Genomic DNA, 24,490 nt, shown 5'->3' with positions numbered 1-24,490 from the left:
AATAGTCCATTAGAATTTGTAAACTTTCAATATTGCCATAATGACACTGACCTTTGAATCCTTAACACAGTGACCCATGACCTCCTTCCAGTTTTTATCAACAATTTGGAAGAGTCCTCCTTCTTCTGGAATTTGCATCATAATGTCGGCAGAAGAGAAAATGGGCTCCAGGTAGAGCCATTGAGCCTGCACCTTCAGCCACTCATCAAGCGTTTCCTGGATGCGAAGAAGATGCTCTTCCCAAATCTAAATCACAATCAAATCTTTTGAATAGTCCGTTTTGCACATACAAGTTATACCATTATAGGTCAAATGTAACCTTGATCTCTTCCTCCAAGGACTTAGAGAACGGCGAGTTCCTCATTGTCTGGGTTTTTACAATCTGGTCATCAAGCAATGCCTGAATTTCATCCAAGGCAGTCAGGATGGACACACCAGTGTCTCGGTATGGCTGATGCTGAAGAGAAACACCATCCCAGGCAGTCACCATATTTTTCATGGCTTTCTCCATTGAAAATTCCTACATAGATGTGGTGGGTAAAAACATGTGGTGAAAGCTTTTTTTCAGAGGTGGGGGTCTTTTTAGCTCATGTTGCAACACATGAATCCTTACTTTACTTGCTGCAGCACTGACTGAATCAAACATTTCCAAGTAGGGAGTCAAATTTTGCTTGAGAATTTTGCGTAGGGTTGTCCCGGCATCCGGAGTGAGGTCATACCCAACAATCTCTGACATCTGCTTCCAGTGGCGATCCCTGATGCCCGGATTACACAGGACTGACACTAATGGGATGTGCTCCTTTATGATAAAAGTAATACAACGTGAAAAAGACGCATGGACATGAACCTTTCATTAACACATTCAATAAAAAAAAATGTTTGATACCTTGAGTTCTTTGACCTGCTCCAATACAGTGAAGCACAATCCCGAAGGACTATTGGCCTTGATTGTATCTTCTTCAAAATGTCGTCTGGACAATCCAGTTGTTTTCTTGTTATCTGGTTGACTCTTAATGTTTTTCTGCTGAAAGTGTTTCAACATTTTGAATACCTCCCTGAAGAATTCGTCCACTTTTACTTCCATTCCCTCGCCATCTAAATCAGCAAAAGAGCCGTCCATCCAGCTACGCCCAGAGAGACTATTAGAGCAAAAACAAATGGGCAAAGAAGAGCCAAACACGGACCTGCTTTTTGCACGTTGCCACTTAAGGAGCAGACCAAACAACTTATGGTATTGCTCAACACTGTCTCTGATGACCTCCACTTCTGGGTAATGTGTTTGGTCCCAATGATGAAATACCTCGTCTCTATGAATGTCAGTGATTGTTTCTTCTGCCACCTGGAGAAGGTTCTGAACAGTCCTGACTTCCATCAAAAACTATAAAATGAAATACAGTTTTTTATACTTTATTAAATGTTTTAAAGTTCCCAGGTCTTACTCTTCTGTAGACGATATACAAGGTTTTAAAGAAAAAGAATACTAGTTCAAGTTATTTACATCAGCTTTTTGCTAGACTGAGAAAAAAACCACCAGAGCAAAACAATCTCCCATTACCTGCTGCATCATATCAAGCTGAGAGCAGTGAAAGAACTCCTCGACTCTTCGTTCCAATTTCGCCAGACAAACTTTGACCTTTTCTCTTTTATCAAGCATCTCCTTCTCCCCTTTCCTTTTGGCCTCTTGCAAAATCTGAAAACAAATATCGACGCTTGCAGCATTCTTAGCAATACAAAAAAGTATATTTTGACACAAACGTTGGACTGGAGAGAATTTACCTCGTCACTAAGATCAAAAACCTCCTGAATTTTCGCTGGCCATAAAAAGACCTTTGAATTGAGTTCCAAATCTTCATATTCAAATATGTCAATGTCCAGGAGGTAATTTAGCCTGCTGTGGGCTTTCTGTCAAATAATAAGAGCCATAAATAAATCAGGGAACTCAGGAATGTTAGAAACAGTTAAGCAACAGTAATCTGCACCTCAATCCTTTCATGAAGAACATCAATAGTATGCATCTTTGTTTTCTCGATGAATTCTATCATTTTACCCATGTCATCTGTGGTCTCTGGCACATTCAAAGCATTTCCTCGTATGGTTTCAAAATCAGAGCAAATCCTTTCAAAAGAAAAACGTAAAGAAAGCCTGTTCAATATCTGGCAGAGGAAGAGAATGCTGGTCCTCAAGATCCATAATCCTAAAAACTTTTCATGTTTCCTTTTGTTCAACCCAGCTGATTAGATGAACAGGATTACTAAGACTTTTAACTACCTGGAGGTCTGCTATAAGCCATAGAAAACAGGGACCATGGTTCTTAAGACACAGGGTTGTGTTTCCCTTTACAGATGGACAACTTCACCCAAAAATGAACAACTCACTGTAGATTTTGCTCCGTGTGTTCGGCTTTTATTTTTCTCAAAAGTATTTCAGCACATATTTTTGCCTTTTGAGAGAGTCCCTGGTTCAGAACCTCACAATTCAATTCGATCATTGGAAAGTAAACCTTTGCAGGTAAATTGCGGAGTTTTTTTGAAAAGTCGTGAAACTCTTCCACAATCTGCAAACGCAAGTCAGATAGCATGGCACAAGACAGTCAGCAGAAGGTAAAGGCCAAAGACATTTCTGAAATACTGTATCCTCACCTTTACATATTCGGCAAACGAGTGACTTTCTTTAATGAAGTTCTCGACTCGTGTCTGAGCAGTACCGTTGACTAACCAGTCATAGTTGTGAACTACAAAAATAATTGCACATTAGAAAGTCACACACAAATATTTCTTAAATATGTGGGATTATTTCATCACCGTAATTCTGAAAGTATCGGTTGGGTTCTTCCATATGCTTACGCACTGTTGCTGAGACAGTCAAATGAGCCCATGCCAGTGTGTGATCAGGGGCTTTGGCATCTACATACGCCAATGTTGATTCAGACAGCCACGACTGAACCGTTTGTACTTTCTTAAGATCAAAAAAATCTCAGAATAAACTTTAAGATGTACATTGAGGCAAGGTTATTTGGAAAAAAAGAAGTTAGCTCACCTGCAGTGTATTTGTTATAATGTGAAGAATTTCAAAAACATTATCTTCAAGCTCCAGTAAAGTGGGATGGACTCCCATCTTTTCATCAGTAATAGTCAAGGTCATAGAAAAGATGGGTAGGAAGTGGTCGTTGTCTGGATGAAATGGGTAAACAAACCCCTCTATGCTCCTCTGAAGCAGGTTCTTCAGCTGGCAATCCATTGGAAAGAAGAAAGAACAAAGCAACCGTCTATGAATTCCATCTTACAATCCATAAAAGAACCAAAGATGAAAAAGAGAAAGACTATGGATATCGGATTATGCGGTTTCGCAAACTTCACCTGGTTGGAAATGAGCATACATGCACAATCAAAGAAGGAATACACCATATCTTCTTTTACTGAACCCAGTGTTTTGGGGCTGGTTAATAAATTAATGGCTTTAGGGAACCAGGTATTCATGACGCGTTTCTGTGCTGTCTCACATTCTGCAGCCAAATCTCTATGCAATGCCTTGACATCAATAGGGCCCAAAGACCTGGACAAAGATGAATTAAAGCCCTGCTCATCAACACGAGAATATGCTTTTGGTCTCTTTTGCCCTTGGCTGTTTCCATACCGATATCCAGTAAGATCGACCAAGGTCATTGAAGAAAAGGTCACATGTCCAAGTTCCAAAATCGTTTGCATTATGGGATGCAAAACGTGCAAATTTGCCTTCATCAGGTTCCGGTGAGTGACAAAGCGCTCGTGTCGAGATTTGGAGAATTCAAGAATCCTAAAAAATAAATATACCTCACAAAGGTGCCATATAAACTTGATAACAATTCACTCAATGACAAATAACATTTTGGCCACTCACTCGAGTGGGAGGGATGCTAATTTTTGCAGAGGAGTTGCTTCACTTTCTGGATCCTTCAGGAATGTGTCCACTTGAAGAAGTTAATGCATTAGTTTTTGTTTTTTCTTATGTAACACACATCATTGTGAGAGAATATTATCAAAACCTGTATGTTTGATTATGACATCATGGAAGTTATCACAGACTTCAGTAAGGAGTTGATTCAGGAGTTTGTTTTTCTGAAGATTGTCTTTAAGTTTATTTGGGATCTGCCTGTCAATGGAGTCCAACCACTCCTGTGGGATTGGAATCACCGGGCGGCTTTCAACACATTGTCTCAGAAATATATAGTTCATCTGCACACAAGGCAACTGTGTCACAATTTTACTAATCACAATACTACCATACTCTTTTGAAATTTCCTTTCAAAAAGTAAACTCACCTTCTTTGTCTGGTCCTCACTTTGCATCTGTAAGGCAAATGTTAAAACACATTAATTAGGTTTACATGTATTTTGTTGTCACATTTGCATGGACAGGAATTTTTACTCTTGGAGATATTTGAGGCTCCGGTGATGGAGTGCGCACAACTCTCTCCCTCTCTTTGGTCTGTTTGTATGCTTCCACCGCTTGGGACACAGCCATTGAGCTGGTTCTTTGCAGGAAGCCAATTGGCCTGCAAAAATGATCGACATATTGGCTGCAGAACAATCACACTTTGTATGTATGTGTATCTGTTTTTTGCATATCTGTGTGTATTTTTGCTAAAGTACTACACTAAAGTTAGTTAAACTACTGAAGAAAAAGTCCAAATGATTTTTTCCCCAACATACCTCACTAGGTCTACTGAAACCAGTTTAATAATAAAAATGACCCAAAATGGGATTAAAAATTGAGAATTCAAAATATCTCTCATCTACTTTGTTTAATATACTGGACTGTCTCAGAAAATTAGAATATTGTGATAAAGTTCTTTATTTTCTGTAATGCAATTAAAAAAACAAAAATGTCATACATTCTGAATTCATTACACATCAACTGAACTATTTCAAGCCTTTTATTATTTTAATATTGCTGAATTTGGCTTACAGCTTAAGGAAACTCAAAAATCTCAAAATATTAGAATATCATGAAAAAGTATACAAGTAGGCTATTCAACTAATCACCTGAATCATCTAATTAACTCGAAACACCTTGCGAGGTTACCTGAGCCTTAAAAACACTCAGCTTGGTTCAGTAAACTAAATCACAAGTATGGGAAGGACTGCTGATCTGACTGCTGTCCAGAGGACCATCATTGATACCCTCCATCAGGAGGGTAAGACACAAAAAGAAATTTCTCAAAGAGCAGGCTGTTCACAGAGTGCAGTTTCAAAGCATATCCACAAAAAGTCTGTTGGAAGGGAAAAATGTGGCCGGAAACGCTGCACAACCAAGAGAGATGACCGCAGCCTTAACAAAATTGTGAAGAAGAGCTGCTTCCAGAATTTGGGGGAGCTTCAAAGACAGTGGGCTGAAGCTGGAGTCCAGGTATCAAAAGCCACAGTTCACAGACGTGTCCGGGAAATGGGCTACAATAGCCGTATTCCCATGGTCAAGCCACTTCTGAACTCAAGACAACGGAAGAAGCGTCTGACTTGGGCTATGGAGAAGAAGCACTGGACAGTTGCAGAGTGGTCCAAAGTCCTCTTTTCAGACGAAAGCAAGTTTTGCATTTCATTTGGGAGTCAAGGCGCCAGAGTCTGGAGAAAGGCTGGAGAGGAGCAAAATCCAAGTTGCTTGAAATCCAGTGTGAAGTTCCCACAGTCAGCAATGGTTTGGGGAGCCATGTCAGCTGCTGGTGTTGGTCCACTGTGTTTCATCAAGTCCAGAGTAAATGCAACTGTGTACCAAGAGATTTTAGAGCACTACATGCTTCCATCTGCTGAAAAGCTCTATGGAGATGAGGATTTCATTTTCCAGCATGATCTGGCACCTGCCCACAGTGCCAAAACCACCAGTAACTGGTGCACTGACCATGGCATCACTGTCCTTGATTGGCCTGCTAATTCCCCTGACCTGAACCCCATCGAGAATTTGTGGGGTATAGTTAAGAAGAAGATGAAAGACACCAGACCTACAGATGCAAATGAGCTGAAGGCCGCTATCGAAGCATCCTGGGCATCAATAACACCTCAGCATTGCCACAGGCTGATTGCCTCCATGCCACGCCGGATTGATGCAGTAATCCGTGCAAAAGGATTCCCAACCAAGTACTGAGTGCATCAATGGACATTTTCAAATGTTTGATTTAGTTTTGCTGTTATAAAATTATTTTTTTACTTGGTCTGAGGAAGTATTCTAATATTTTGAGATAGGATTTTTGAGTTTTTTTCAGCTGTAAGCCAAAATCAGCAATATTCAAATAATAAAAGGCTTGAAATAGTTCAGTTGATGTGTAATGAATCCAGAATGTATGACATTTTTGTTTTTTTAATTGCATTACAGAAAATAAAGAACTTTATCACAATATTCTAATTTTCTGAGACAGTCCAGTATATATATATATATATATATATATATATATATATATATATATATATATATATATATATATATATATATATATATATATATATATATATATATATATATATATATATATATATATATATATATATATATATATATATACATATACATATATATATATGTATATACCAGACTATACTACCAATTTGTCCAGAAATTTGAAATTGCGCTTTTCAATCTTGTGTGCCTTATATACCGAAAATACAGCAGACAATTTTGAAATGGATAGTTGCAATCACAAAATAATGTCTAGGGTAACTGTTTCCCCTCTGAGTAACCTTTAGAGCAGGGTTCAGGAACCTATTGCTCGTTTTTATGAAGACATACTGTTTGGAGACAGGATTTGACCACAGCACATTTCTCTGTGGTGTTCCAAAATTGGGGACAAAGACCCCAAATTTGGAGCATGCGAAGCCGAGAGTATTCTGAGACAAAGTGGTTTTGTCCAGTATTCATAAGGCACTTTTTTAACTACAGTTTAGCCAGGGTGTCACACCGACTTACCCTGTTTTGGCAGTAGGTCGCTAAAAAAACTTTAAAGGAAAGTTCATTAAACCATTTATGTTCTCTGTTGAGACACTTTATGTTGAAAACCTACAAACAAACTGTAAATGGGTGAAAACGCCAGCAAACCATCCAGAACAGTTTGAATGAGTGAGCAGTAGAGGTGGGCAGATATCTGCATACAGAGCTAAACACTCCCTTCTCTCGCTCAGTGCAGTCTGCGCCAAAGGTAATGCGACGATATATTTTTCATTTGCAGTATTTTTACAAACAACTTGCACCTTGTTTTGAAACCACTTTTTAAGACAAAAATGACGCTCAAAATGAGCTTCACACATTTAACTGAGGGAGGGAGACACATTTTAAATGGTTTATTATTGATATGGGACACAGGCTCTGGCATTATTATTATTTGATAAATTTGATCGAATCATCACAGGGAAATAAATTGCCTGCTTGATTAGCTTTTGTCTAGAGAGTGAGTTCAACCTTTTTTTGTTGAATTTTGTCTTAAAATGTAAGGTGTAGCTCGCTCAATTATTTTTCTCTATTTTTTAATTTTTTAAAATATTTTTTTGCTTTTATGGCTCTTTGGGTCAAAAAGGTTCCCGACCCTGCTCTAAAGTGATCTATGAGTGCCCTTTTGTGGTTGACCTGTTAATTGATGATTGTTGCTAAAAGGTAACAAAAAAGAAGGGCAGAACTTGGACGGCAGCTTAGATGTTACTTTCAACAACAACTTTTTTTGTTGCTTTTGATAATAATCGTCCTTAAGTATGAAACACATTTTTGTACAAAATTGTGTACTCTTGTTTTAATTGTTTTTAAATCATACTGCATACAGTAACTGTTTTTCCTTTGAGAAACATATACAGTCGTCTACAAGGGTCTTCTTGTGGTTAACGTGTTAAATGAACAATTATTTTTTGTGCTGAAAGCAGATGTCATAATCGTCATATTGTTGGGAGTAACGACGGTATAGATTTTTTTTCCAGTAACAGGGTAATGGTAAATGGTCTGCATTTATATAGGGCTTTTCAAGTCAATGAAGACCTCCCAAAGCACTTTACAATGTGCTTCACATTTACCCATTACAAAACAAACAAAACACAGTCTGAACACAAAATTGCAGGATAAAGTACTTCCAAATAATGGTTGTATATAATTCTCGTTACATCTGCATTGTATATGGTATGCTGGGTGCATGACACCAGACAGGAGAACCTTACACATCAACACAGCCCAGCAAATAATCATCTCTCAGTCTGGAGGACATTGCCAGCTCTCACTACAATTAAGAGCCTAAATCATTATTTAGGACTCGTTTCACCCCAACCACACCTTCTTTGACCTGCCGCCCTCTTGTAGACGCTACAGGTCCCTTAAAACAAAGACTAACAGGCCAAGAGACTGTTTCCTCCCCAGATCCACAACCGCTTACGCTTATGAATGACCTATATTTCATGTTGACATGTCAGCTTGTTCATGATGCGAGTAAAAGTATTTTCATTTCTTAGACACACTGTTTCGGGGTATGGATTGATGTTTGGGCTATACTAGAAGCAGGCCTTTTCCACTTCCACCATTTTCATGCTACACTAGCAATTAGAAACGGTAAAAAAACATTTTTCCTAATTTTTTCCACCTGTTTAGCAATGCCAAAAGTAAGATAAAAGTAGATATGCCCAGAGGAAAAAGTAAGCTTAAGGGCTTTTTTTAACTCAGTTGGACATTGTTAAAGGGACAGTGTGTAATATTTAATGCCTCCTAGGGGCACGCAAAATTTTCATTCAGTTAAAAAAAAAGAAAATCATTGATTGGAATATTAGGCAAAAAAACACGAACTATCATATATATGTTATTTATCATAAAACATAATTTGTCGAGAAATTCACATTTCTTTTACTTAGTAATCCATACCTAGAGGTCGCTGCAGTGTTTGTCATCTACACTGTGCTTTGTGGTATTTTGTTTTCATCCGCATTAGACAACAGTGTCATCTAGTGGTCAAATATTACACACCGGGGCTTTAAAACATGCTGGATAGAGAAAATATCAAACTAATTCGTTTTTCCACCGTGACAATGCCGTTATCGGTACTTACGGTCAAAGCAGTGCGTTACTTTGGCTCCAGAACGCCAACGGCGGCGTGTCTCCGCACACCTGGCGCCGTTTTCATCGGAGCAAAAGCTCTCCTCTTAGTTCATTACGTCGCGTCTTTTGGGATCATGTCACCATTTAAAATAGCAACAACCACATCGTTAAATAGTCAAGTCAACTCATGTTTATTTGTACAGCTCTTACTCACAATGAGTCTCAAACGGCTGCACAGACCATTAGGAATTACGAATGCAGTTTCTATCAGTTCACCGGAAGAAAAGGCAATATGGTGAACAAGGCAACCGACTCATGTAGTTCGCGAAAAACGGCTCAACGAGCTGTCTCTTGGAAGTGGGAGCCGGCTCCCCACCAATCTAGACGCTATTTTTCTCTTATTATTGGTCAATATGCATTTTTTCTCAGGGATTCTGTGCTGTTGACTTTGAATTTGTTGGGTATAAACGGGTTGAAATTGTTTCGTGTGTTTTATCTTTTCCTTTGTAGATGTATAAATATTTTAAGTTATGCTTCTTGAGTATTTCAGTGTTAACGTTTAAGTGTTAATTTTGCTCTAGTTTTCCTCTTTTTAAGTCATTCATAATAATACATAATAAACGGGAATATGTGGTTTTTAAAATCAAAACAAACTGAAGAGCCATTTGAGTGTCATGGTCGCCTTGGCGACCGGTCTGCCCCGCCCCCTGGGCACCAGCTGAAGCAGTTCAACTAATCGCGTGTCTGCTATTTAAGGCTGGATTGTGGGCTTTGCGGGTGCTGGCTCATTATATACACATTGTCCGTTCTGTTATGCCTTGTCCTGTTTTGTTGAGTTGGAAGAAGCCTGTGTTTGCACGTTTTGTTAAAACCTGTTTGTTCTGTCTTGTCCCTGAGTTATGGACAACTTTTATTTTGGATCGGAAGTTTTGGATCGTCACGCAATTGAGTTCTCCCTTCCTGCCTCCTGCCTCCGTTCTGGTCCGGTCACCCCTTCCACCTCGTGACATTGAGAGCATGTTTAGTAAGCCAAACTGAAAAAGCCAGTTCTATAAAAAGAGTTGGAATTCCCATCTCTAACGGACAATTTGAGTTAAATTTAATTTATTCAAATCACTTCACATTGTCTACTGCTTATTGTTATATTATTATATTATTTATTGTTCCTTCTTTATGCACTTCAAGTGTAGGATAAGTTTGTTCCTGCTGAGGTGCATTAAGTATTAAAAGATTCTATAACATTACTACCCGTTCTTCTTTATTCAACTGACTTAAATACTGCTCAGACAAATTCAAAATCTTTGACGGACAACTCTTTTTTTCTTAATTAACAGAAATGGTTAATTTCCCTTTTAGCTAGTTACTTTTACGATAGAGTAACTCCGTGACTAACTCAGTTACTTTTCGAAAGAAGTAGTATGTGACTAAATTTATTTAGTTTTTAAAGTAACGTGCCCTTCACTGGTCATAATGTTGATTTATGTTCTATCAATTAAACTATTTTAATTCAAATGTGTTGATTTATCCTTTATCCAACCGTAGCTCTTACAGTGGTTTTAATTCCATGCGCCTTATAGTTCAGTGCACCCTATACATGAAAACAATTTAACAAAAGAACTTGGGAGGGGTCATTGACTTGAAAAGCGCTATATATATATATATATATATATATATATATATATATATATATATATATATATATATATATATATGCAGACCATTTACCATTTTGCTTTACAGTCCAGTGTGGAATATACGGTACAACTAGCAAACACATAATTAAAGTTTTTGGCAATGAAAATAACTTTTTTTCTGAAAACTTACATTGGTAAATGGAGTCGCTGTTGTTGCACTTTCCTCCATCGCTGTTTCATAAGTTGATGGTGGGTCTCGTGTCTCTGCTTACTTGACATTTCTGGCACCAAATTATTTTTTAATTGCTGATTATTTCTTAACTCATTCAATACAAGAACATGTGGACATGTTTTGAAAAGCATTGTCCCTGAGTGCCAAAAAGTAAAATTATGTTTTTTCTTGTTTCATTAAAAAAGAAAGAAAAAAGTATTATAAATGGTTCTGTGGAGCTCATCTGTATGTAGCATGCCTCTTTAAATGATTTCAGTATGATAAATCACCAGAAGTGGCTTCGATCAAGATCAAATCTGTGTCCACACATCGAGGAAGCCTCTACTTCCTACTGTTGTTTCCCTTTTCTGGCAAATGAATGTGAGCGGGTGGCCCAATTGGCATAATGAAGCACTGTGGTTATAGTCGCTAGATATTGGACGAATAGTAATAGGCAGTTACTTCCTTAACGGAGCTTATTCTGTTAAAAAAAAAAGATGACCAAGTCCCATCGTCATCATCTGGTCGGAGAGGGATGACATTTCTTGACACAAAGTTTATCCATCGTTCATGCATAGTTCATGCATCTGTTCAGTGTTCCTTTATCAAAAGGATTATTTAAATATTAGAAGTATCACAAATGCAAAATAAAAGCCTTAACATGAACGCTCTGCTTGAAATGCATTTCACCCCAAAAATATCTGTTTTTCTCATACGTTTTCTTGGAAACAAGTTTCTTGGAAAGAAGTTTCTTCATGAAAGTTAGCAATGTTTAACTGTTGTTTACTAAACAATTATTAAAAAAACAGAAACGTTTTTTAATAAAGGTGGCTTTTAAAAATGGCAAAAAATGGCTGGCACTAGTTCTCCCAGTTTGAGAAAAACGTCTGGCATTGAATGAGTGAAGCGGATTAGTACCAACATTGCATTGGCATTTTTTTTTTACAATTTTCAATAAAAATGGTGATACCCAAATCATTTTCTGGAAATGTACTTACGTTTAGATCGTTTGACTTTTTTGCGGCGCCCTAATATTTTACCACAAGTCCTTCTGACTGTATCCCAGTTGACTTTAGTGCGGCGTGTTTCAGCGCGTGGTCGCCATGGATACAGCACCACTGAGTCGCTGCACAGTAAAAAGGTGGAGCCTGTCGCCTGCACGTACTTTTTCTCCATTTTGTGTTCAACCCAGGAATTTACAATGGGTTAATCTGAAAATAACCAATAAAATAACCAACGTTATTGCACTATTATTATTATTACTACCTTTTACATTATTATTATTATTATTATTATTGTTATTGTTATTATTATTGTTATTGTCATTGTTATTGTTATTATTATTATCTCATCTCATCTCATGAGCTACACCGCTTATCCTCAGTAGGGTCGCGGGGGTGCTGGAGCCCATCCCAGCAATCATCGGGCAGTGGGCAGGGGACACCCTGAACTGGTTGCCAGCCAATCGCAGGGCACACAGGGACAGACGACTCACTCGCTCATTCACACCTAGGGACAATTTGGACCGGCCAATTCACCTGAAATGCATGATTTTGGAATGTGGGAGGAAACCGGAGTGCCCGGAGGAAACCCACGCAAGCACGGGGAGAACATACAAACTCCGCACAGTAAGGCCGGGAGCTGGATTTGAACCCACTCAGGAGGTTCCCATGACCTCAGAACTGTGCCGCACACGCGCTAACCACTGCGCCGCCGTGCTGCCCTATTATTATTATTATTATTATTATTATTATTATCTCATCTCATCAGCTGCACTGCTTATCCTCAGTAGGGTCGCGGGGATGCTGGAGCCCATCCCAGCAATCATCAGGCAGTGGGCAGGGGACACCCTGGACTGGTTGCCAGCCGATCGCAGGGCACACGGGGACAGACAACTCACTCGCTCAGTCACACCTAGGGACAATTTGGACCGGCCAATTCACCTGAAATGCATGTCTTTGGAATGTGGGAGGAAACCGGAGTGCCCGGAGGAAACCCACGCGAGCACGGGGAGAACATACAAACTCCGCACAGTAAGGCCGGGAGCTGGATTTGAACCCACTCAGGAGGTTCCCATGACCTCAGAACTGTGCCGCACACGCGCTAACCACTGCGCCGCCGTGCTGCCTTATTATTATTATTATTATTATTATTATTATTATCCATCCATCCATCCATCATCTGCACCGCTTATCCTCAGTAGGCTCACGGGGGTGCTGGAGCCCATCCCAGCTATCTTCGGGCATTGGCCAGGGGACACCCTGAACTGGTTGCCAGCAAATCGCAGGGCACACAGAGACAGTCAAACTCACTCGCTTATTCACACTTAGTGAGAATTTGAACCGGCCAATTAACCTGACATACATGTTTTTGGAAAGTGGGAAGAAAGCGGGGTGCCCGGAGTAAACCCACGCAGGCATAAGGAGAACATGCGCTGCCCTTATTATCATTATTATTATTTTATTATTATCATTATGTTGTTGATTTTTTTCGGTTAGTAGTTGTAGTAGTAGTGTTAATATTAGTATTATGAGTTCTAGTACTAGTATTAGTATTAGTGTTAAGATTATAATAATTATTGTTAGTATTATTTCCGGGTAGTAGTAATCTATGTCTTGTTTTCACATCATCATCGCTCATGATTCAGATGGTTTAGTTCTGGTCGCAATGACCAAAAAATAATGCTAGAGGACAGCAAAGAACTCTCAATGCCTTAGACCGTACAATAATCAGGTGATTGAGAAGGAGAAGAAGAAAGCGCTTCCGTCGCCGAGAGCTCGTAGCAAGTTGCTAATGCTAAGAAACAACATCGTTTGAAGGTATTTATTCCCTTTGCCGTTTTGACTCAAAATAAGTAATTGTTAATTTCATTTAAGGAAAAACACCCGCATGAATGTCTTTGGTTGATTTAAAACCACCAAGCATGTTTTGCATGAGTTTGTTTTAATAGCGGCGCAGTCGTAGTCATGCTTCATTGTTGTGTTGTTATCAGAGGCCCAGCTGTATATTTCCGGTGCCGTGTTGCTTTTAAACACTATTTCCCCATTTAAAATAATGATAACGTTTTACTTTTGATTCTTAATCCAGAAAACCTATACTTTCTGTGTTTTGAGGACATTGTCATCATGAGCTATACAGACAAACCAGACGACATAACGAGGGACGAATGGATGGATAAACTCAACCATGTCCACATTCAGAGAGCCGACATGAACAGACTTATTATGAACTATTTGGTGACAGGTGAGGTTCTTTCACAAACCTCGAAAGGTAAAATAAACAATGCGATATTAAATCCTGCTGTCTTTACACAACAGAAGGTTTCAAGGAAGCGGCAGAAAAGTTCAGAATGGAGTCGGGGATTGAGCCAAGTGTGGATTTGGAATCCCTGGATGAGAGAATAAAGATCAGAGAAATGATTCTTAAGGGACAGATCCAGGACGCCATTTCGTTGATCAACAGTCTGCATCCAGAACTGCTTGATACAAATCGCTACCTTTATTTTCACTTGCAGGTAATGTCATGTATCTGTTATAAACAGTAAACACCGGCGTCACATGTTTTGATTATCTCACAATTTAGCGCTATTGTCTGTATCTACTGTACCCGTCAGTCGTGCTCGCCTTGGTTATTACACATTGCACTGAATGTTATTTTGTAATTCATGATGTTAGCCTCCACCTCCTCACAAGTTACTTCTTACAGATTCAGAAGGTTTACAAAAAAGTCTCAAGTCTCGCAATCAATTGTGATATAAACATTTGTCATTGTCCAGTAGCATTATATCATTTACATGATTGATAGTTAATAAGCTGCACAGCATACACATTATTAATTTGATCTGGTCACGGTGAGAAACTGATATTCAATTAACTCATAATGGAGTTTGGAATTTTGAGCAGTTTTAGAATTGTCTTTGTTGTCATTTATAACAACATTTGTGAAAATTGATTAGACATGGTAATCCACGATAAACTTGTAATAAAAGACAAAATTATGATTAGAAAATGGTAAATAGGAAAATATTTATAATATAGTGCTTGGAGACTGGCCTAAGTTGTAAGTGCATGAGAACAATATTGCAATGAAAAATAATGCAATTACATTAGCAGCAATATATCCCCCCCAAAAAGATGCAAGAATTGAAATATGAATGCACACTTTTCTAATTATAGGCATAGTCTTGTGTGTTTGTTTGGGGTATTGATGGCCATGGTAAATAACTATTCTACGACCCTTTTAGTCCTTGTTTTAAGGGATCTGGAGAGTCTGCCATAGGGCAGCAAGTCAGAGAGGTAGTGGCCAAGGGAGAAGGGGACGGCAATAATTTAGTTGACTTTGGTGTGGTGTCACGAGCCAATAATGTTCCCCAGACAAGGCAGAGAGCAGCCAATCATTATTGGGACTCTTAATTTGTGAACTCAACTCGCTGTCTTATTTTCCAATGATCTGTTTTGACTTATGTTAGCATATATATAATTTGCCTTTACAGCAGCAACATCTTATTGAGCTCATTCGTTTGAGGGAGACAGAAGCTGCCCTTGAGTTTGCTCAGTCCCAATTGGCGGAACAGGGGGAGGAGAGCCGAGAATGCCTCACTGAAATGGAAAGGACTCTGGCCCTGCTGGCCTTCGACAACCCGGAGGAGTCACCCTTTGGTGATCTACTTAATATGATGCAGAGACAAAAGGTAACGATCAACTATAAAGGCATTTACCAATTACTTTCTTTCAACGGTTCCATTGTAATATGCATAGATAGTTATTTTCTTAACTATAAATGTGACCTGTATTCTGGCATATGTAAGCAATGTGGCTCAAGTGCATTTTATTTTCTGCACAATACTTTAAACCTATTGGTCAAATGTAGTCTCTGCATCATTCCTATGCTAACGCTGCAAACTAGGACTTTTTTTCTATACATGAAACATTTTAGGACATTGTGTGTTCCATGGATGCACACTTCTCAATTGAGAAACGCACTGCTAGTAGTGAATGTTTGGTGGGATTTTTCTGGTGCTAGTATTTTAATATTGTTTTCAAAGACTTAAAGGTGTTTGAATTTTGATCAAAGTGATTGTAAATGCTTGAAATTGTTGCCATTTTTCTGCCTTCTCTCAAGGTTTCTTAATTTTCCACATGTTAATATTTTTGGATTTTTATTTGCCCTCATGTGGCTTTCAGAGCAGTAGATTTTGTAACGGTGGTTTGAGACTTTTTGTATTTAAGGGCTATACTGAGAAACATGACTTAACAAGTCTGAGTTAAAATTATGCTGAGACCGCTCTCTAGTGGCTCTGCCATTGCATTTCTTTTTCCCTGGTGAATTACAGCAACCCTTTAGTTTGTATGGCATTGACATTTGAAGCATCATTAACTCCCACGCTCCCAAAAGGACAGGTGCATGCTAAACCTAAACTGGGCAATATGAAATGAGTATGAGTGCAAGGATTATGTATCAACGATGGACATTTATCATTGGCCATTCAAAAATAAAAGGGACAGTGTCATAATTACTGCCTCCTAGTGGGAGAAAAAAAAACTTGCATTTAATAAAAAACACTGATTTGATTACAAGGCATAGATATATGAATTATCATAGCAATGTTATTTCTTATGCATATTCAAATCTGTATTTCTTTTACTTGGATTGTCTGCAATCTTCCTACATTTGGCACTGGTTCCGTTCACATTAGACAATACAGCTCCATCTAGTGGTCGCATATTACACTCTGGGGTAGCGTTTTCCAGTGGTAAATTGTAATGGGAAGAACCTTCTGCAACTGGAAATGTAAGCTGTTTATTACCGTCATTTTACCAAAAACTAATGTAGGAAGAGATTTGCCCCCAAAACATTGACACATGTTATTGTTCAGGTACACAAATATATTTACGATTTATTCAAGATCTAAAAATGGCATGTCTCGATAAATGCACACGCAAGATTATAAATCGCTAATTGCAGATATATTTTTAGCTCTGCAAAATACATGATTCACACCGAATGTCTTCTTTTAACTGTAACGGAGAGATTGAAAAATGTAGCTTTTGAAAGTCCTAAGTGCTTAAATTTGGCCATGAAAAAGTTGTACTAATCCTGTATATTGTTGACAATCTTTATGAAATCACAGTGTATTAAATTAGAATCACAATCTTTCATTTTACTCTCCTCAGTGATCCATAAAATGATGTACTACCTTATAAATGCTAGCAAAATATAAAGTTTGGTCTAATATGTTTTAAATATATTTGGTTTTCAGGTGTGGAGCGAAGTGAATCAATCGGTGCTGGACTATGAAAATCGTGAGTCAACACCCAAGTTGGCCAGACTGCTGAAGCTGCTGCTGTGGGCTCAAAACGAACTTGATCAAAAGAAAGTCAAGTACCCTAAAATGACAGACCTCAGTAAGGGGACCATTGAGGAACCAAAATAATTCAAGCATTAAATGGACACTTTTAAGATGTTGTTTTGTACTTCAAGAAAAACAAATACTTTTTGGGCCCCATAATATTTCACTTGCGAACTGGATTAATACAATTTTATAATAACCTCTCACTCAACAAAACTTCTTTATTTCACTTGGCGGTATAATTTAGATTCGGGGTCTCCAACCTTTTGCAAGCCTTGAGCTACTTTAAGGGTTCGTACAGGCGCGTAAAATCCTTGTAAATGTCTCAATGAAATGCTTGAAATAGGAAAATTGGCCCTGAATGTCCTTGAAATGTGCTTGAATTTGGCCATGCAAAGGTGTACAAATCCTGTACATTGTGTTACTAATTAGCGCATAAGGCACACAATTTGATATGCATTTCTAAAATAACAACTTATCCTGTTGTTACTAAATTATGACCAGGTTATTAATGAACCCTGGGTTAAATAGGCTCAGGCAACCTCTAAAACAAAAATCATTTTCCTAGTCAATCACAATGACCCAGCACTGGTGAGCGTTTTTCAGAACACGTCTGCAGGCACCTCAGCTGTGCCTACGGGGCACCCTGGTGCCTGCTGGCACCATGTTGGAGAGCCCTTATTTAGTTATATTGATTGAAATCGGTATTTTTTTTTTATATTTACATGTACACTATTTTTTTCTGTCAATTGGCAGGGAAAGTTGGTATTGGAAGGTATATAAAGCCTAAATTAGGCTCTAAGTCCTTGTGTGAATGTTAAGGGATTCTAGTAAAAATGATTAGCCGCTACACTTTGCTACAAAAATGGCTGAACATGTTTAGGCACCTGCACAGTGCATGAGTGAACAAAGCTGCTCTATCATTACGTATATCCTGTGTGCTTCCATTTACTGTTTGCAATAAATGCAAGGATTTCAGTGTACCAAAAGCGTGGGAGTATTTGATAGCAATGAATGCGTATGCGCAGGTAGGACGAGTCGTGGGCCAGAGGCCTATTACTAGGGATTGACCAATATGGGATTTTAGGACCAATACAGATTATTAGTATAGTAATATCTACTTACGAATTAAATTCTTTCTGGGAGTAGCTTTGTAACCTGAAAACCTTGTAAGAAAAGGCATTTTGAATGTAAATGTGCTGATCAGTTACGATGACACGTAAAGCATGCTGGGAGCACGCATGCTCACTGGCAGGTTTGTTTGCGTTCAGGAAACTCTGAGAGTGGCTAATAGGTGCGAGTACTGTATTTTTACTTTGTATCCTGAAACGCCTTTGTCACTAAAGGCAATATTTTTCCCATTTAAGACCTTATCGATCAGTCTCCACCAGAAATAAGTTAGCTACACTTTTTACGCTATCGATCGCACACATGCTTTTCTACCGCGGACTTTTCAAAAGCTCAATATTATCAACGGTCTTGTCTCACACGCATGTCAGGACTCAGGAATTAGCAAAGTTGCCGCTCTAATTAATGTTATTATTCCCTCTTTAGTGGCTCTGACCCTCTGTGTTCATTTGTTCAGAAGGCGCCCAGTGGGTAGGGTGTGAAACCGAAGGCAGGAGAGAGCGAGAGAAAGGCTCAGCTGTATCTGAGCCTTAATAATCGTCCGATACCAATATCCGTCAAATTCCCAAATATCGGTTTGGATAATTTGCCTGCCGGATGATCAGTCAACCTCCACATATTATTATCTGTTTCAGGGCTTAAGCACATATTTTACATATTCGGGAGGAATAAACTTTATGGTGCGCATCAATTCCAAGACGGATACTTGGGTCAATAATGCCTTCTGCCATTTACTCAAACCAACGCGTTTAGGGGCCGGTCACACAGCAGTTTGCGGCTGAATCACGGCCAGAAATTTCTGCCTGTGAGGCGGACGCTATTGGACGCTTTGAGATCGCCATAGAGACGAGATACAGCAGTGCTTAACACGCAGTGCTTAACACGCGGTCGGAAATTCCCGCGCGAAAAAGTTTTGCGCTGCTCATTTCTTTGGAGCGCGGGTACACAGCCTTTCACAGGCGTATCGAGGCTGAACCACGGCCTTCTGGCCGTAAAGCAGACGCTGTTGGGCGCTTTGAGACCGCCATATAGACGAGATACAGCAGTGCTTTACTCGCGGTCGGAAATTCACACGCGGTTAGCCGCGCGAAAAAGTTTTGAGCTGCTCAAAACTTTTGAGCTGCTCAAAACTTTGAGCACGTGTTAACCGCGGGCGGCACACGAGGTAATGACGCGGAAAGACGTGCTCTGGCCGCGGCCAGGGCGTGGTTACACATGGGTAGGACGGGAAATTTCAGCGGGTAATCGTGGGTGGAGCATGGTAATAGCATGTTCTGCGCCTGTATCGCGGTGTTATTACGTGAAATTAGCGTGTTACGCGTGTGACAGCCAAACGCCTTTCTCCGCGTATATACAGCGCGATTTGCCGAGCACACGTCAGTTGTGCTCGAGACGTCAAGGGGTGGAAATGGATCCCCGTCACCGCAGTGACCTCGTCTTAATCCATTTTTATTTCTTGACATTTATTTTCATTTCATAACAAGATAATAAAATAAAAATGAAAAACTATTACAATAATAACGTATTGGCTTCTTCGGTGCCATAGCTTGAAATCTTGATCTTCACGGGACTGTGTCTTGATCGGTTATGATTTCTAAAGCCCGGTGTTATGCCGAAAAATACATCCCTGCCGAGATTTGCATCCCCTCGCTACTACAACCACTTTTACCTCGTTTTATCTCACTTTTATATCACTTTTAGGGAACGTAATGGCGAACATATAACCAAAACCACTTCGTCTTGCATTTGTTGGAAATGTAATACAACTTAAACCATTCCGTCTTTGTTTTTGTTGTGAACGTAATCGAACGGTAATGCACACCGTATATAAAATCCTCCCCCCTCGCGTGAACGCGCATTCTGCTGCGCTTCCAACAAAATCAATCGTATTCTATATCAAACGCTTATTAAAACAATAAAGCGAGCTAATTATAACAATTGGGAGATCCTAGTCTATATAACGCGTTTATTTAAACAAAGTGCGATCGTATTCTACAAAATGCGTTTGTTAATGCGGATGAAAAAGTCACCAACGTCAATGCACGCTTCCAACAAAAGCGATCGCAGCAGAATGCGCAGTCACGCGAGGGGGAGGGGGGGTGGGGGGGTTGCGTAGGAGTCGGATACGGGCACAACACCGGCTCGGGAGCTTTTATACCCGTGGTCCACACGAGAAAATGACGCAGAAATGACGCGATGAGGAAGCGGAACAGTCCCCGGCGTCTGTTTTGCGGGCATACCACCGATGAACAGCAGGTTGGCCAATTTTGCGCATTTTCCATCGCGGGCAACCACGGGCAAAAAAAAAACGCAAAGTTTTAGCCGTGATTCAGCCGCAAACGGCTGTGTGACCGGCCACTTAGTGAAGAAGGACCGTTATTAAAGGTACAGTGTGTGCTATTTGACCACATGATGTCGCGTTATTGTGTTATGAAACCCTAAACGAGTGCTAAAAATCAGGAGGAAAAAAAACACAAACTCCGGAGACTCGGTTGTGCTTTTTAATTTTCTGCCCTAGCCTTTCGTGAATGAAAGAACAAAGTGAAAGGAATAATAAAGGGAAAAAATATATATAAAATGACAGAAACAGAAAAGATAAAAGAAACAAGAGAGAATAAAAGAAAGGGGAGGAGAATAACAAAATGGAAAATGAAAGATGAAAAAACAAAGGAAATCAAAGACAAAATAGAAGACAAAAGTAAGAGCCAAAATTGGAAGAAAGATGAGAAATGGAAAAAAGTCAGAAAAGAGAAATGTTAAAAGAAGAAAAATGAATTTGAAAAAAAAACAGGAAACATAAATGCATTTCCCATTACCATAAGAAAAAGTCAAATAAAAGGTTGAGGGGTACCCTTAGCAGAAAAATGGCTGACAAATATGTCGGCTCTCTATAGGCGATCATCAACGTATGTTAACTTAATACACATTACTCCATCAATGAGTATTTTGAAAATACATTTGGTAAATAGTAAATGGACTGCATTTTTATAGCGCTTTAAGCAGTCACTGAAGACCTCCCGAAGCACTTCACTCACACACACACCCCCACCAATAGCAGGGTCAGCCATGCAAGGAAGAAAAGGAACAGAAAGAAGAAAAAAAAAAAGAAAAACAGAGAGGAAAAGGTGAAATGGGATAAAAGAGAAACATATAAAGTAAAGCAAGATTAAAAAAGAGGGGGAAACATAGGCTTTAGTGTGTTTGTGGCAGCAAGATGGCCGACAGGGATGTCAGCTTTTCAATCAATGGATTTGATTAGTGGGAACTCAAGCAAAACCAATTGAGAACCACTAAACTAGACTATATGCTTCATTTTGAAAATAGTTTGCCTTGTAGCTTAATTTTTTATTCATTCCGTTTGACACCCCTGTTGTAGAAAGCTAAATGTGTAAGTGTGAAGTCATTTGTCATTTGTAAAGCACCTTGGGAGGTTTTCAGTGACTGTTCAAAGAAATAGAATAGAAATGCAGTCCATTTACCATAACATAATTACAATAGCTGCTGCCGTTTTTTTTTTGTTTTTTTCCCCATTTTAATGTGTTGATAAACAAAGTAAACACAAATAGTCTAGACTGTTTTTTATATTTGCATTATTCGCCTGAAGTCAACATTCTGTGTCATATAAAGCATGGTTTGATTCTGCATTTGGCTGACTAATAATTCCAATGTGTCAAACTGAGAAAAGTACACTTGTGTGTTTTTTAAGTTTTTATCGTCATAATTGGTACAGCGCCATCTGTGTGTTCAGACTTATTTCACTCAAGTGCAAGGCCAACATTGTTGACCGGTAAAGTCGAAGCATTTTTAATTTTTTCCGAACTATGTACAGTAAAAGTTTCAAAATATACAAACATTGAACCATAATATATCATGATGGGTCGCTCGCGAGCCAAACGGCTTTTTGAAGTGAACGAGGAATGCCTACTCCCTTTGACTCTCTTTCTCCCTCGCGCTCTACATTTCCTCATCTCTTTTCTTCTCCTTTTCTTTCTTTACCTCTCCTCATTTCTTTTTAAATCTCGTCCTTTCTCTCGTTTTTTCTTTCCCTGCCTCTCCCTCTCTCATTTAATCTCATACCTTCTTTCTCACTCAATCTTTCTATCGCCTCTTTCTTTTTATCTCTCTCTTTATCTCTTTCATACTTACTGCCTTCCCTCCTTCCTCTATCTCTTGAAGGCGCTCGTGACTAGTCCACATGAGTGACATCAATTCTGTGTTGTTTGCTTTGAAAGTTTAAATTAGGTACATGTTTAAAAGAACCTTAAAATCACATTTTAAGATAATAGGGAGCCAATGTAGGTTAGCTAAAATCAGGGTAATGTGATCAAACTTAGTTAAAAGTCTCGCTGCAGCATTTTGTACTTGTTGAAGGCACTTGATTTTGGACTTCGGGAGACCGGAGAGTAGTGCATTACTGTAATCGAGATGGGAGTTAACAAACGCATGAATTATAATCCCCGCATCCAACTGAGACAGCATAGGGTGAATTTTAGCAATCTTGCGAAGATGGAAAAAAGCGGTTCTAGTAATATTCTTAATGTGTGTTTGAAAGACGGATCAGGTCAAATATGACACCTAAATTTTTGATTGAGTGACTCTGGGTGATATTACATTTGTCAATGTCCAGAGTAGTTTTTTAGAACAAGTCCCAGCATTTAGATGGACCAATAACTAACATTTCGGTCTTTTCAGAGTTAAGGCGCAAGAAGTTGGGTGACATCCATTCTTTTATCTCAGTGAGGCAGGCCTCCATATTTCCACAGTTTAGTGTGGCAGATTCCTCCATCGGAAGATATAGTTGAGTGTCATCTGCATAGCAATGGAAACTGATATTATACTTGCGAATAATATCACCTAATGGAAGCATGTAAATGCTGAAAAGAAGGGGGCCAAGTACGGAACACCACAGGTAACACTAAAGGGCTTGGATGTCATTTCACCATATTTAACACAGTGCATCTGAGAGGTATGATCTGAAGGTCTACTAGTGATCCTAAGAGCCAAGAAGAGATCCGCAGGTTTGAATGCGTTCTACATTCGAGCCCCGGTGCTGTGGCATGCTCTTCCCCCCGAGATTCAATCTGCAACCCCCAGTGAAAATGTTTAAATCTAAGCTTAAAACACACTTCTATTCTATATCACATGAATAACCTATATTTTATGTTGACACTATCTGTGTACTTTTTGCCCTCATGTAGATTTTAGATCAGGGGATGGTGTCATAATCTGTGGTCTGTGCAGCCCTTTGAGATTCTATACAATAAACATGACTTGACAGTGTACTGAAACTAGAGCTAAGATTTATGGCCCGAGCCCGAACCCGAACCCGAGGCAATTTCGGGCCGGGTCGGGCCTGAAATGTCAGTCATACGGTCGGGTCGGGTCGGGTTCGGTCCTGCTTTTTTTTTTTTTTTTTTTTTTTAATTAATTAATAATGTGTTAAATGTTCATTAAAAATATATACTTAAACTATGTATGGATACTAGACCAAGGAATACTTGTTATAAAATAAATAATTTGGATAAAACGGAGAAGGAGCTGTAATTGCTTTTAACGGAGCCAGAGCATGCTCTGTGCACGTGACGTGACGTGAATGCTGTCCTCTTAATAATCTTCCCCTCCGCAAATTCGCGTGATTTTGGCCTGGTATCCCCGATATGGAGTCGGACCAACAAGAAGTTAAGGATAAACTCAAAAGAGGAGAACTGACGAGGAAAACGCACTCTGGTAAGAGTCAAGTGTGGAGCAATTTCAAATTGATAGTAGAAAATGATACACAGACTTGCGTTGGCTTCGCTGAGTGTCAATGTGGCAATTTGCTCGCATACGATAGCAAAAAGACTGGGACCTCGACGCTGATCAGACATTTAAAAAGCTGTCCTGGCAAAAGTAATGAACGTCAGACATCTATATTATCATTCGTCCCAAAGACTCTTAAGGACGTACTACTACTGCTGCTGTGGATTATGGCCCAATGATCAAGTCGTCAAAATGACGGACGCCCTTAAATGTTTTCGCTACCTCGAAAAAAAAACCGTCAATGACAGATTGTCGCTTAATGTGACATCTGCAGTGCAGACACAGAAATATAAAAGATGTAAATGTTTATACAGTTTTATTTAACTTAGGCCTAGATGTTGTAACA

General features: G+C 39.2%; 2 protein-coding genes across 3 annotated transcripts in view; one reads left to right on the top strand and one right to left on the bottom strand.

The window, feature by feature from the left end:
• Positions 1 to 10,936, bottom strand: part of LOC148370288 (dynein axonemal heavy chain 12-like) — a 29,017-nt gene extending 18,081 nt beyond the window's left edge. The window contains exons 1-19 of the mRNA XM_088329841.1: positions 10,848 to 10,936; positions 4,404 to 4,530; positions 4,298 to 4,324; positions 4,022 to 4,211; positions 3,877 to 3,946; positions 3,634 to 3,792; positions 3,357 to 3,552; positions 3,037 to 3,225; positions 2,802 to 2,955; positions 2,640 to 2,731; positions 2,376 to 2,554; positions 1,980 to 2,115; positions 1,777 to 1,902; positions 1,543 to 1,690; positions 1,185 to 1,365; positions 887 to 1,124; positions 614 to 799; positions 320 to 520; positions 52 to 246 (exon numbers count right to left, since the gene is read on the bottom strand). Of these exons, the coding sequence (XP_088185967.1) occupies positions 52 to 246; positions 320 to 520; positions 614 to 799; positions 887 to 1,124; positions 1,185 to 1,365; positions 1,543 to 1,690; positions 1,777 to 1,902; positions 1,980 to 2,115; positions 2,376 to 2,554; positions 2,640 to 2,731; positions 2,802 to 2,955; positions 3,037 to 3,225; positions 3,357 to 3,552; positions 3,634 to 3,792; positions 3,877 to 3,946; positions 4,022 to 4,211; positions 4,298 to 4,324; positions 4,404 to 4,530; positions 10,848 to 10,936 (2,883 nt within the window). The remainder of the gene's footprint in view (positions 1 to 51; positions 247 to 319; positions 521 to 613; positions 800 to 886; positions 1,125 to 1,184; positions 1,366 to 1,542; positions 1,691 to 1,776; positions 1,903 to 1,979; positions 2,116 to 2,375; positions 2,555 to 2,639; positions 2,732 to 2,801; positions 2,956 to 3,036; positions 3,226 to 3,356; positions 3,553 to 3,633; positions 3,793 to 3,876; positions 3,947 to 4,021; positions 4,212 to 4,297; positions 4,325 to 4,403; positions 4,531 to 10,847) is intronic.
• Positions 10,937 to 13,547: 2,611 nt separating this feature from the next.
• Positions 13,548 to 18,206, top strand: LOC148370287 (glucose-induced degradation protein 8-B homolog). 2 transcript variants are annotated; one of them, XM_088330090.1, is made up of 5 exons: positions 13,548 to 13,687; positions 13,982 to 14,111; positions 14,186 to 14,382; positions 15,361 to 15,558; positions 17,128 to 18,206. In XM_088330090.1, exons 2-5 carry the CDS (start codon positions 13,994 to 13,996, stop codon positions 17,299 to 17,301), a joined length of 687 nt encoding a protein of 228 aa, XP_088186216.1. In that variant the 5' UTR covers positions 13,548 to 13,687; positions 13,982 to 13,993; the 3' UTR covers positions 17,302 to 18,206. The 2 variants fall into 2 exon arrangements, with proteins under 2 accessions (XP_088186216.1, XP_088186217.1); XM_088330091.1 differs by having other exon boundaries at positions 13,600 to 13,687; positions 13,956 to 14,111.
• The last annotated feature ends 6,284 nt before the right edge of the window (positions 18,207 to 24,490 follow it).

Source organism: Urocampus carinirostris, chromosome 3 (assembly GCF_059441175.1).
Source record: "Urocampus carinirostris isolate Australia breed hairy pipefish chromosome 3, RoL_Ucar_1.0, whole genome shotgun sequence".
Lineage (NCBI taxonomy): Eukaryota > Metazoa > Chordata > Actinopteri > Syngnathiformes > Syngnathidae > Urocampus > Urocampus carinirostris.
The sequence above is the reverse complement of the archived record's forward strand: the minus strand, read 5'-3'. Positions and strand labels throughout refer to the sequence as shown.